Source organism: Hypanus sabinus, chromosome 1 (assembly GCF_030144855.1).
Source record: "Hypanus sabinus isolate sHypSab1 chromosome 1, sHypSab1.hap1, whole genome shotgun sequence".
Taxonomy (NCBI): Eukaryota; Metazoa; Chordata; class Chondrichthyes; order Myliobatiformes; family Dasyatidae; genus Hypanus; species Hypanus sabinus.
Genome location: NC_082706.1, coordinates 146,403,688 through 146,417,375, shown reverse-complemented (window position 1 = coordinate 146,417,375; position 13,688 = coordinate 146,403,688). Strand labels below are relative to the sequence as shown.

Sequence of the window (13,688 nt, the reverse complement as noted above, 5' to 3'; positions counted from 1 at the left end):
TAACAGCAAATAAAGAACAGGAAGTAATGTTGAATACATTTATGCACAAGTCTTCACCAAGAAAGAAATTGTTAAAAACCCCTAAGATATCAGGCAGACTGATGATTGCACTCAGAGGGGGAAAGAATGGATAGGTCGTCAGCTGATTCTTTATGGGTAGAACACCTCAAAAATATGTACACCGCTTTGGATATTTTTGTGGGGTATGACCTCCCAAGAGAATGCCACGACAACCAGGTTACAGGCACTGAGCATGGGTCTGTGGTGCAGAAGGGAAAGAGAGAGAAGGATGCAGAAGTGATAGGAGACTCAATAATGAAGGGAACAGACAGGAGATTCTGTGGATGTCAATGGGACACCTGAATGGTGTGTTGCCTCCCAGGGACCTGGGTCAGGGACACCTCAGATTGCATCCACAACATTTTGGAGAGGGAGGGAGAGCAGCCAGGTGTCTTGGTACAAATTGGTACCAATGACATAGGAAGGAAAAGCAAAGAGGTCCTGAAAAGAGAATTTAGAGAGCTAGGCAGAAAGCTGAGAAGCAGGACCTCCTGGGTAGTAATTTCTGGACTGCTGCCTGTGCCACACACCAGTGAGGGTAGAAACAGGATGATTTGGCAGGTAAATGTGTGACTGAGAACCTGGTGCAGGGGGCAGGGCTTCAGATGCTTGGATCATTGGGATCTCTTCTGGGGAAGGTATGACCTCTTCAAAAATGACGAGTTGCACCTGAACCCGCGGGGAACCAATATTCTCAAAGGCAGGTTTACTAGAGCTGTTGGGGAGGGTTTAAACTAACTTGGCAGTGGGATGGAAACTGGAGTGAAGGGACTCAGGATAGGACAGATGGTAAAAAGTAAAGACAGCGTACAGTCAGACTGTCAGGAAGGGCAGGCAGGTGATGGGACTTAGTCGCAGCCAACAGGCTAAGTATCAAAACATTAGGGATGCAAAATCAAAAAGGGTAGCAAATATGGTACTCAATGCATGGAGTACAAGAAATAAGGTGGATGAACATGTTACACTATTTCTGATTGCCAGGTATGATATTGTGGCCATCACTAAATCATGGCTGAAGGATGGTTGTAGTTGGGAGCTGAATGTCTGAGGTTACACTTTGTTTCGGAGGTTCCACACGGTAGGCTTATTCAGAAGGTCAGGAGGCATGGGATCCAGGGAAGTTTGGCCAGGTGGATTCAGAATTGGCTTGCCTGCAGAAAGCAGAGGGTCGTGGTGGAGGGAGTACATTCAGATTGGAGGGTTGTGACTAGTGGTGTCCCACAAGGATCAGTTCTGGGACTTCTACTTTTCATGATTTTTATTAACGACCTGGATGTGAGGGTGGGAGGGTGGGTTGGCAAATTTGCAGACAACACAAAGGTTGGTGATGTTGTAGATAGAGTAGAGGATTGTCAAAGATTGCAGCGAGACATTGATAGGATGCAGAAGTGGGTTGAGAAGTGGCAGATGGAGTTCAACCCAGAGAAGTGTGAGGTGGTACACTTTGGAAGGACAAACTCCAAGGCAGAGTACAAAGTAAATGGCAGGATATTTGGTAGTGTGGAGGAGCAGAGGGATCTGGGGGTACATGTCTGCAGATCCCTGAAAGTTGCCTCACAGGTAGATAGGGTAGTTAAGAAAGCTTATGGAGTGTTAGCTTTCATAAGTCGAGAAATAGAGTTTAAGAGTCACGGGGTAATGATGCAGCTCTATAAAACCCTGGTTAGGCCACACTTGGAGTACTGTGTCCAGTTCTGGTTGCCTCACTATAAGAAGCATGTGGAAGAATTGGAAAGGGTACAGAGGAGATTTACCAGGATGCTGCCTGGTTTAGAGAATATGCATTATGATCAGAGATTAAGGGAGCTAGGGCTTTACTCTTTCGAGAGAAGGAGGATAAGAGGAGACATGATAGAGGTATACAAGATTTAAGAGGAATAGATAGAGTGGATAACCAGAACCACTTCCCCAGGGCACCACTGCTCGATACAAGGGGACATGGCTTTAAGGTAATGGGTGGAAAGTTCAAGGGGGATATTAGAGGAAGGTTTTTCACTCAGAGAGTGGTTGGTGCGTGGAATGTACTGCCTGAGTCAGTGGTGGAGGCAGATACACTAGAGGAATTTAAGGTGGGGGGAGGTTATATGGGAGGCAGAGTTTAAGGGTCAGCACAACATTGTGGGCTGAAGGGCCTGAAATGTGATTTATTGTTCTATGGATAGGAAGGTAGACAGAGGGGGATGCATGGCTCTGCTGGTAAAGAATGGGATCAAATCAGTAGAAGGATGTGATATAAGGTTGGAAGATGTTGAATCCTTGTGGGATAGTTAAAAAACTGCAAGGGTAAAAGGACCCGGATGCAGTTATATACAGGCCTCCCAACAGTGGCTGGGAGGTGGACCACAGGCTACTACAGGAAATAGAAAAGGACAATGTTATGACAGTCATGGGAGATTTCATGGGATAATCAGGTTGGTAATGGATCTCAAGAGAGTGAGTTTGTTGAATGGCTACAAGTTGGCTTTTGAGAGCAGTTTGTCGTTGAGCCTACTAGGGAATCAGCTACACTGGATTGGGTGTTATGTAATGAACCAGAGGCAATGAGGGAGCTTAAGGTAAAAGAACCCTTAGAAACAAGAGATCACAATAAGATTGAGTTCAACTTGAAATTTCATAGGGAGAAAGTAAAGCCTGGTGTATCAGTATTTCAGTGAAGTAAAGGAAATTACAGTGGGATGAGAGAGGAGTTGGCCAAAGTAAATTGGAAGGAGCTGCTGGCAGGGATGTCAGCAGAGCAGCAATGGTGTGTATTTCTGGGGGAAAAATGAGGAAGGTGCAGGACATATGTATTCCAGAAGTGAAGAAATACTCAAATGACAAAATAGTATAATGGTGGCTGACAAGGGAAGTCAAAGCTATTGTAAAAGCAAAAGAAAGGGCATACAACAAAGCAAAAATTAGTGGGAAGATAGAGGATATGGGAAGTTTTTAAAAACCTACAAAGAGCAACAAAAAAATCATTAGTAGGCAAAAGATGAACTACAAAAGCAAGTTAGCAAATAATATCAAAGTGGATAGTAAGAATTTTTTTCAAGTATAAAAATAAAAGAGAAATGAGAGTGGAAATAGGACCACAAGAAAATGAGTTAGGAGAAATAATAATGGGGGCAAGGAGATGGCTGATGAACTAAATGAGTATTCTGCATCAGTCTTCACTGTGAAGGACACTAGCAGTATACCTGATGTTGTTGTGTGTGAAGGAAGAGAAGTGGATGCAGTTACTGTTACAAGAGAGAAGGTGCTCAAAAAGCTGAAAGACCTAAAGGTACATAAGTCACCCAGGCCAGATGAACTGCACCCTGGGGTTCTGAAAGAGGTAGCAGTAGAGATGATGATGGCATTAGAAATTATTTTTCAAAATTTATTGGACTCTGGCATAGTTCTAGAGGACTGGAAAATTGTAAATGTCACTCCACTCTTTAAGAAAGGAGGAAGGCAGCAGAAAGGATATTATAAAGCAGTTACCTTGATCTCAGTGGTTGGGAAGATGTTAGAGTCAATTATTAAAGATGACTGTGATGGAGTACTTGGTGACACAGGATAAGATAGTGCAAAGTCAGCATGGTTTCCTTCAGGAAAATCCTGCCTGATGAACCTGTTGGAATTCTTTGAGGAGATTACAAGTAGGATAGATAAAGGGGATATAATGGATGTTGTATATTTGGACTTTCAGAAGGCCTCTGACTAGATACCATATATGAGGCTGCTTACCAAATTAAGAGCCCATGGTTTAACAGGGAAGTTACTAACATGGTTAGAGCATTGGTTGATTGGTAGGAGGCAGCGAGTGGAAACAGAAGGATCCTTTTCTGGTTGGCTGCCAGTGACTAGTGATGTTCTGCAGGGGTGGGTGTTAGGACCATTTCTTTTTATGCTGTGTATCAGTGATTTAGATGATGGAATAGATGGATTTGTTGCCAAGTTGGCAAATGATACAAAGATTGGTGGAGGGGCTGGTAGTGCTGGGGAAACAGGTAGGATGCAGAAGGACTCAGACAGATTAGGAGAATGGGCAAGAAAGTGGCAAATGAAATAAAATGTTGGAAAATGCATGGTCATGCATTTTGGTAGTAGAAATAAATGTGTAGACTATTTTCTAAGCAGGGAGAAAATCCAAAAATATGAGATGCAAAGGTACTTGGGAGTCCTTGTATAGAGCACCCTAAAAGTTAACTTGCAGGTTGAATCAGTGGTGGGGAAGGTAAATGCAATGTTAGCATTCATATCAAGAGGTCTAGAATACAAGAGCAAGGGTGTGATGCTAAGGCTTTATAAGGCACTGGTGAAGCCTCACCTTGAGTATTGTGTACTGTTTTGGGACCCTCACATTAGAACAGATGTGCTGGCGTTGGAGAGGGCCCAGAGGAGGTTCACAAGGATGATTCCAGGAATGAAAGGGTTATCTTACGAGGAATGTTTGATGGCTTGGGGTCTGTACTCACTGGAAATCAGAAGGATAAGGTGGTGGGGTGGGGGGGTGATCTCATTGAAATCTTCTGAATGTTGAAAGGCCTAGACAGAGTAGATTTGGAAAGGATGTTTCCCGTGGTGGGAGAGTCTAGGACAAGAAGGCACAGCCTCAGGAAAGAGGGACGCCCATTCAAATAGACAATAGGTGCAGAAGTAGACCATTCGGCCCCTCAAGTCTGCACCGCCATTCTGAGATCATGGCTGATCATTCACTATCAATACCCAGTCCCTGCCTTGTCCCCATATCCCTTGATTCCCCTATCCATCAGATATCTATCTAGCTCCTTCTTGAAAGCATCCAGAGAATTGGCCTCCACCATCTTCCGAGGCAGTGCATTCCACACATCCACAACTCTCTGGGAGAAGAAGTTCTTCCTCAACTCTGTTTTAAATAACTGACCTCTTATTCTCAATCCATGCCCTCTGGTACTGGACTCTCCCAACATCTGGAACATATTTCCTGCCTCAATCCTATCAAATCCTTTAATTATCTTAAACATTTCAATCAGATCCCCTCTCAATCTCCTCAATTCCAGCGTGTACAAGCCCAATCTCTCCAATCTCTCTGCGTAAGACAGCCCTGCCATCCCAGGAATCAACCTAGTGAATCTACGCTGCACTTCCTCAATTGCCAGAATGTCCTTCCTTAAACCTGGAGACCAAAACTGTACACAATATTCCAGGTGTGGTCTCACCAGGGCCCTGTACAAATGCAAAAGGACATCCTTGCTCTTGTACTCAATTCCCCTTGTAATAAAGGCCAACATTCCGTTTGCCCTCTTCACTGCCTGTTGGACTTGCTCATTCACCTTCATTGACTGATGAACTAGGACTCCTAGGTCTCTTTGCATTTCTCCCTTACCTAACTCTACACCGTTCAGACAATACTCCGCCCTCTTGTTCCTGCTTCCAAAGTGGATAACTTCACATTTATTCACATTGAATGACATCTGCCAAGTATCTGCCCACTCACCCAGCCTATCCAAGTCTCCCTGTATTCTCCTAACTTCCTCTTCGTATGCCACACTGCCACCCAGTTTAGTATTGTCAGCAATCTTGCTGATATAGTTTTCAATGCCCTCATCTAAATCGTTGACATAAATCGTAAAGAGCTGTGGTCCCAATACAGAGCCCTGTGGTACCCCACTGGTCACCTCCAGCCAGTCTGAGAAACACCCATTCACTGCTACCCTTTGCTTTATCTGCCAACCAGTTTTCTATCCATGTTGAAACCCTGCCCCCAATGCCATGAGCTCTGATTTTACTCACCAATCTTCTATGTGGCACCTTGTCGAATGCCTTCTGAAAATCTAGGTACACAACATCCACTGGCTTACCCTCGTCTAACATCCTTGTTACACCCTCAAAAAACTCCAGCAGATTAGTCAAGCATGATTTGCCCTTGGTAAATCCATGCTGGCTCGGCCTAATCCTATTACTGCCATCAAGATGTGCCACTATTTCGTCCTTAATAATGGACTCAAGCATCTTCCCCACGACTGATGTTAGGCTAACAGGGCGATAGTTCTCCGTTTTCTCCTTCCCTCCCTTCTTGAAAAGTGGGATAACATTAGCCACTCTCCAATCTTCAGGAATTGATCCTGAATCTAAGGAACATTGGAAAATGATTACCAATGCATTCGCAATTTCCTGAGCCACCTCTTTTAGAACCCTCGGATGCAGACCATCTGGACCCGGGGATTTATTAGCCTTCAGTCCTACCAGTCTACTCATCACAGTTTCTTTCCTAATGTCAATCTGTCTCAATTCCTCTGATATCTTATGACCCTGGCCCATCCATACATCTGGGAGATTGCTTGTGTCCTCCCTGGTGAAGACAGATCTAAAGTATGCATTAAATTCTGTTGCCATTTCCCTGTTTCCCATAACAATTTCTCCCAATTCATTCTTCAAGGGGCCAACATTGTTCTTAACTATCTTCTTTCTCTTCACATAGCTAAAAAAGCTTTTGCTATCCCCTTTTATATTCCTGGCTAGACTGAGCTCATACCTGATTTTTTCTCTCCGTATTGCTTTTTTAGTTAAGATCTGCTGTTCCTTAAAACTTTCCCAATCATCTGTATTCCCACTCATCTTAGCCCTGTCATACTTCTTTTTCTTTAATGCTATACAATCTCTGACTTCCTTTGTCAACCACTGTGGCCCCTTCCCCCTCTTTGAATCCTTCCTTCTCATTGGAATGAACTGCTTTTGCATCTTTTGAATTATCCCCAAGAATATCTGCCACTGCTGATCCACTGTCTTTCCTGCCAGGGCATCCGCCCATTTAACTTTGGCCAGCTCTTCCCTCATGGCTCCATAGTCTCCTTTATTTAATTGCAACACTGACACCTCTGATCTGCCCCTATCCCTCTCAAATTGTAGATAAAAACTTATCATGTTATGATCACTGTTCACAGGAAAAATGTACAGACTCCTTCCAGGTAGCAGCAGGAAATAACCCAGGTCACTGGTAGTTATTAACAAAGAAGGAAGCATATGTAAAGGTTTAGGAAGCTGGAACTCCAAAAAGTATTTGACAAAGTGCCACAGAAGCTATGTAACTCATTTTTAGGATAACCTATTTTTAATTCTTTCTTACTTCTCTTCTAATACTTGTTTATCTGCACTGTAATTCTACCATGACACTGGAATTTCCTTTGGGAATGATAAAGCACCTATCTAATCGAATCTAATTCCCTGCAGAAAGGAGCAGTGCATAAGGTTTCCAAACATTCTAATGATGTGGACATGGAGGGAAGGGAATGTTGTGATAAGGATACTATGGTTCTGCAGCTAAATGTGGAAAGAGCTTTGGAGCCCCTGGCTCCCAAGAGATCAGGGGCTGAGCAGGGACAGAGAATCAATGTCAGGAAAGAGATTGTGAGAAAGTGAGAGCCCACTGGCTCCACCAGCAGGTGAGGGGGAATACTACAACCCTGCTGTGGATAGACAGCAAACAATTGTAATAGACCACAGTATCAGACTGAGGGCAGAGGACATCAGACAGAGATTACAGAGAGTAGATTACCTGGGCATGCACGACTGAAGCATTGTTGTGTCTGCACCTTGTGCCCTCGACACTGCCGCAGCACATCCTCTGATACACTTGTACATACTCGCTGGCGAGACTGTACTCCAGCTTCACACGTTTGACTACAGTCACTCCAGGATCCCCATGGTGACCACATCCCACAATTCACTTCATCCGAAGGGAAACCTCTCGTGTCTTCAGATCCATCATTGCAATTGTTGATTCCATCACACACCTATTGAAACATCGGCAGGTATCACTCAATAACACACACCAGTACACACACCAACACACACCAGTACACACACCAATACACACCTACACACTCAGTAACACATACCAGCACACTCAATAACACACACCAGTACACACACCTACGCACTCAGTAACACACACCAATACACACACCTACACACTCAGTAACACATACCAGCACACTCAATAACACACACCAGTACACACACCTATGCACTCAGTAACACACACCAATACACACACCTACACACTCAGTAACACATACCAGCACACTCAATAACACACACCAGTACACACACCTACACACTCAGTAACACACACCAATACACACCTACACACTCAGTAGCACACACCAGCACACACACTACACACTCAGTAATGCACACCAGTACACAACCTACACACTCAGTAACGCACACCAGGACACAACCTACACTCAGTAACACACACCAGTACACACACCTACACACTCAGTAACACACACCAGCACACACACTACACACTCAGTAACACACACCTACGCGCTCAGTAATGCACACCAGTACACAACCTACACTCAGTAACACACACCAGTACACACCTACACACTTAGTAGCACACACCAGCACACACACTACACACTCAGTATCACACACCTACACACTCAGTAACGCACACCAGTACACAACCTACACACTCAGTAACGCACACCAGGACACAAACCTACACTCAGTAACACACACCAGTACACAACCTACACTCAGTAACACACACCAGTACACACACCTACACACTCAGTAACACACACCAGTACACACACCTACACACTCAGTAACACACACCAGCACACACACTACACACTCAGTAACACACACCTACACGCTCAGTAATGCACACCAGTACACACACCTACACTCAGTAACACACACCAGTACACACCTACACACTTAGTAACACACACCAACACACTCAGTAACACACACCAGTACACTCCAACACACTCAGTAACACACACCAATACACACCTACACACTCAGTAACACACCAGCACACACACTACACACTCAGTAACGCACACCAGTACACAACCTACACACTCAGTAACACACACCAGTACACAACCTACTCACTCAGTAACACACACCAACACACACACCTACACACTCAGTAACACACACCAGTACACAACCTACTCACTCAGTAACACACACCAATACACACACCTACACACTCAGTAACACACACCAGTACACAAACCTACACTCAGTAACACACCAGCACACACACTACACACTCAGTAACGCACACCTACACACTCAGTAACACACACCAGTACACAAACCTACACACTCAGCCACACCACACACTCAGTAACACACACCAACACACTCAGTAATGCACACCAGTACACACAGCAACACACTCAGTAACATACCACCAGTACACACACCTACACACTCAGTAACACACACCAGTACACACACCTACACACTCAGTAACACACACCACACACTCAGTAACACACACCACACACTCAGTAACACACACCAGTACACACACCAACACACTCAGTAATGCACACCAGTACACACAGCAACACACTCAGTAACATACCACCAGTACAAACACCTACACACTCAGTAACACACACCACACACTCAGTAACACACACCAGTACACACACCAACACACTCAGTAATGCACACCAGTACACACAGCAACACACTCAGTAACATACCACCAGTACACACATCTACACACTCAGTAACGCACACCAACACCAACACACCGGGTAAAACTCAGCTGGGCACTCTCCTACACACCCTCTGACAGAGTCGATTATCACTGCTGTCCGAGGCTCCAACACTTACCTGCATGAAGGTGATGCAGTTCCCGTTTGAACAGGGATACTCCGGGCAGCCGGGTGAGGTCTCGTTCCCACTGGGAGGTATTGCTGTGGGGCCGACCAATTCTATTCAGGCACAGACACACAGAATCAGACACAGCCATCGCTCAAGCACCTACCCCTGACTCACCCACCCTCCTCAACACATCACAGATCCTTGTCCCTAACCCTTACCCACGAATCTGGTCCACCCACCCATTCCTGCCCTTTGGGTGATCCAGACCTGGTCTATCCGTCTCTACCACACCCACCTCAAAAACATCTCTTACCAATCTCTGTCCCCTCCCTCCTCACTTGCAGCTATTCCCTCCATTTGGAGTGCTGCCCTGTTGCCCTTAACTTACCACAGTTGAGTTCATCCTCTGCCAGTGGACAGTCGGGGACCCCATTACATACTCGGCTCTGCTCAATGCACACATTGTTGCTGCAGGGGAAGCTGCCAGGACAGGGCGGGATTCTCCCCGAGCCTACGGATGACCAGACACATGTTTAAAGCAGAAGGACAGGGCGGGGATTCTCCCCGAGCCTACAGATGATCAGACACATGTTTAAAGCAGAAGGACAGGGCAGGGATTCTCCCCGAGCCTACGGATGATCGGACACATGTTTAAAGCAGAAGGACAGGGCGGGATTCTCCCCGAGCCTACGGATGATCAGACACATGTTTAAAGCAGAAGGACAGGGCGGGGATTCTCCCCGAGCCTACGGATGACCAGACACATGTTTAAAGCAGAAGGACAGGGCGGGGATTCTCCCCGAGCCTACGGATGACCAGACACATGTTTAAAGCAGGAAGGCAATGGGAATATGGCACAGTGGGTAGAGCCAGTGTTTCACAGCTCCATGGACCAGGTTTGATCCTAACTAATGCTGACTGAGTGGCATTTGCGCAGTCTCCCTGTGACTGTGTGGGTTTCCCCGGGTAGATGGAGTGAGCTTCAGCAGTGGGTCTAAATTCAGGACTTCTGGGAAGGAAGGGAGGAGATTACTGGGGCATTGACGATGTTCTTTGTGTCCTCACTGGCCACAGGAATAGTCGCAGCATATTGGAGAGTGGTAAATATTACTCCTTTGTTCAAGAAAGGCGATAGGGATAACCCTGGGTATTGTAGACCAGTGAGTCTCCTATCAGTGGTGGACAAACTTTTGGAGTGGATTCTTAGAGACAGGATTTACAAGCATTCGGAGAAGCTTAGCCTGATTGGGGATCATCACTATGGCTTTGTGAGCGTCAGGTCATGCCTCACGAGTCTGATTGAATTCTTTGAAGAACAAAACAAATTGATGAAGTAGAGCAGTGGATGTAGTGTATATGGAGTTTAGGCTCACTCAGAGAGTCCAGGGAAACTTGGGTGTGTAGATTCAGAAGGCAAAGGAAAGTAGTGGATGGAGTGCATTCTGCCTGGAGGTCAGTGACCAGTGATGTTCCACAGGGATCTTCATTGCTCAAGGGACTGAGTTCAAGAGCTGCAAGGTAATATTGTAGCACTATAAAGCTCTGTATTCTGTTCTCTCCTTATTACAGCAAGGATTAGAAGATTTAGAGAGGGTGCAAAGATTTACTGGGATGCTGCCTGGATAAGAGAACCTCTCTTATGAGAATAGGTTAAGCGAGCTAGGATATTCCTCTTTAGAGTGAAGAAGGATTAGAGGTGATTTGATAAGAGGTGTACAAGATGATAAGGGGGATGGAGAGATTGGACAAGCTAGTGATTTTTCCCAGGGCAGTTGTGGCGAATACCAAAGAAGGGAGGCAAGTCTATGGTAGATGTCAGAGGAATTTTTTTCTGCCCACATAGAGTCGTGGGTCCTTGGAACACACTGCCAGGGGTGGTAGAGACAGTTACTCTAGGAAAGAAAAATGATGCGCTGGGTAGGAGGGAAGGGTTAAATTGATATCGGAGTAGATTAAACAGTGAAAGAGCTCGGCATGACTTTGATAATTTTGTACTAAAATGGTTTTATTCTGTTGTAATTGTGTATCATTTATGTTTATTTCTCTTTATGTTTCTGTTTATATTTCTCTTTATGTTATGTATTATGTTTCTTTACTGCTTAAATAATGCCATGTGCCTGCCATACTGCTACAGCTAAGCTTTTTGTTGCACCTGTACATACACATATTTGTGCTGAAGGCAATAAACTCGACACCGACTCTGAAGGAGGTGTGAGGTAGAAAGTGAGCAGGTGCAAGAGTCCTGCTTCTGTCTGATTCATCTCCCACCCTCTTCCTCTCACCACTGTCGTAACTCACCACAGATGTCTATGTCTTCGTCCGAGCGATCTGCGCAGTGCGGGGCACCATCGCACAGTAGCTGGTGTTGGATGCATTGAGTGTTGTCTGCACACTGGAAGTCGCCCAACCCACACGTCCTGTTGCAGTGCTCCTCGTCACTTCCATCAGCACAATCCAGCTCATGGTCACACACCCAGCCCCATGGTGTGCACTCACCACTCTCACACTGGAACTCATAATGGCGGCACATTGGAGGTGGAGCTGGGGAGACAGATCAGGAAACCTCACACACCGCGCTGCGGAGACCAAAGTGCCCAATCACAAGCCGGCAGTTCAGAGTACACGCGAACCCCAAGGTGCTTTTAGAGTCATGGTGAGTGTACAAGCAAATAGGCCATTCACCCATCCTCCATGTGTCCGTCTTCTGAATGAAAAAGTTGCCCCTCAGCTTCCAATTACATCTCTCCTCCCACCCAACACCCGTCTAGTTCTAATTATCCAATCAGCTAACTCTCCCTGGTTCCCTCATGATCTTGACTTTCCAAAGCAGCCAACCCAACCATGTGGAACTTTATCGAAGGCCAGATAGAAATCCATATAAACCATGTCTACCAACCTGCCCTCATCGTTTGTCTTGGATGCAAATCCTTCCCAGGTTTTTCTTTGCAGACTTCCTTAAATAAAGACCTTAAGACCTTCACTACCGCTAAGTCTGCCAGCTCTTCACTCATGGCAAGTGATGATGCATCTATCTTAGCAAGGGCTCCCACAATTTCTACTCCAACCACCCCCCCCCCAACCCATGGTTGGACACAGAGGTGAAGAAGCTTTCTTAAACACAAGAAATTATGCAGAGGCTGAAGTCCAAAGCAACATGAGCAAAATGCTGGAGGAACTGAGCAGGTCAGGCAGCATCTACAGAAATGAATAAACAGGCAACATTTCAGGCCAAGACCCTTCTTCAGGACCGGAAAGGAAAGGGGATGTTGCCAGAATAAAAAGCTTGGGGGAGGAGAAGAAAGATGGTGGACTGGGTGGGAAAGGTGAAGCGCTGAAAATGAAGGAAATTGATACGAGAGGAGAGCGGATTACAGGAGAAAGGGAAGCTTTCTTGAGGCACTAAGTATAAGAGTTGTAACTTCATGTTACAGCTTCACAAATCACTAGAGCACACTTGGAGACTGTATACAGTTCTGATCACTTCGTTATAGGAAGAATGTGCGGAAGTGCATCCCCAGGACACTGTGTGGGATGGATAGCTGAGGTAATAAGGAGGTGGACAGGCTGGGTCTGTCCTCACCACAGTGACTTTACAGAGGTTTATAAACTTAGGAGGACATAGGTAGGATAGATAGTTACATTTTTTCGCTGGGGAGACTAGAATGGGAGAGAACAGTTTATGATGACAGGGCACTCACTTAGAGGTAATCTGACCATCAAGTGTTATTTGGAATGAGTTGCCAGAGGAGGTGGTGGAGAGAGAAGCAAAGACAACATTTCAAAGGCCTTGGACAGGGTCTTGGATAGGAAAGGAGTGGAGATGGGTTAAGGACCTCACTGGTTAGGGACTGGGGGAAGGAGAGACCCCAATCACATTGACCCTGGACCTGGGAATGTCTGTGAATAGCCGTGGCAAACAGAGACATGGATCCTGAGCAGGGAGTGGGAACAGACCGAACAAATATCATTTGGATTCAGTCTGGACTCTAACCTGTGAGATATTCAATATGAGCCCAGTGTCGTGAACA

The 13,688-nt window shown here is 45.6% G+C and overlaps 1 protein-coding gene across 1 annotated transcript in view; it reads right to left on the bottom strand.

The window, feature by feature from the left end:
• sspo (SCO-spondin) overlaps window positions 1-13,688 on the bottom strand; it is a 261,575-nt gene that overhangs the window by 184,327 nt on the left and 63,560 nt on the right. The window contains exons 28-31 of the mRNA XM_059990301.1: window positions 11,959-12,188; window positions 10,049-10,171; window positions 9,670-9,770; window positions 7,562-7,799 (exon numbers count right to left, since the gene is read on the bottom strand). Of these exons, the coding sequence (XP_059846284.1) occupies window positions 7,562-7,799; window positions 9,670-9,770; window positions 10,049-10,171; window positions 11,959-12,188 (692 nt within the window). The remainder of the gene's footprint in view (window positions 1-7,561; window positions 7,800-9,669; window positions 9,771-10,048; window positions 10,172-11,958; window positions 12,189-13,688) is intronic.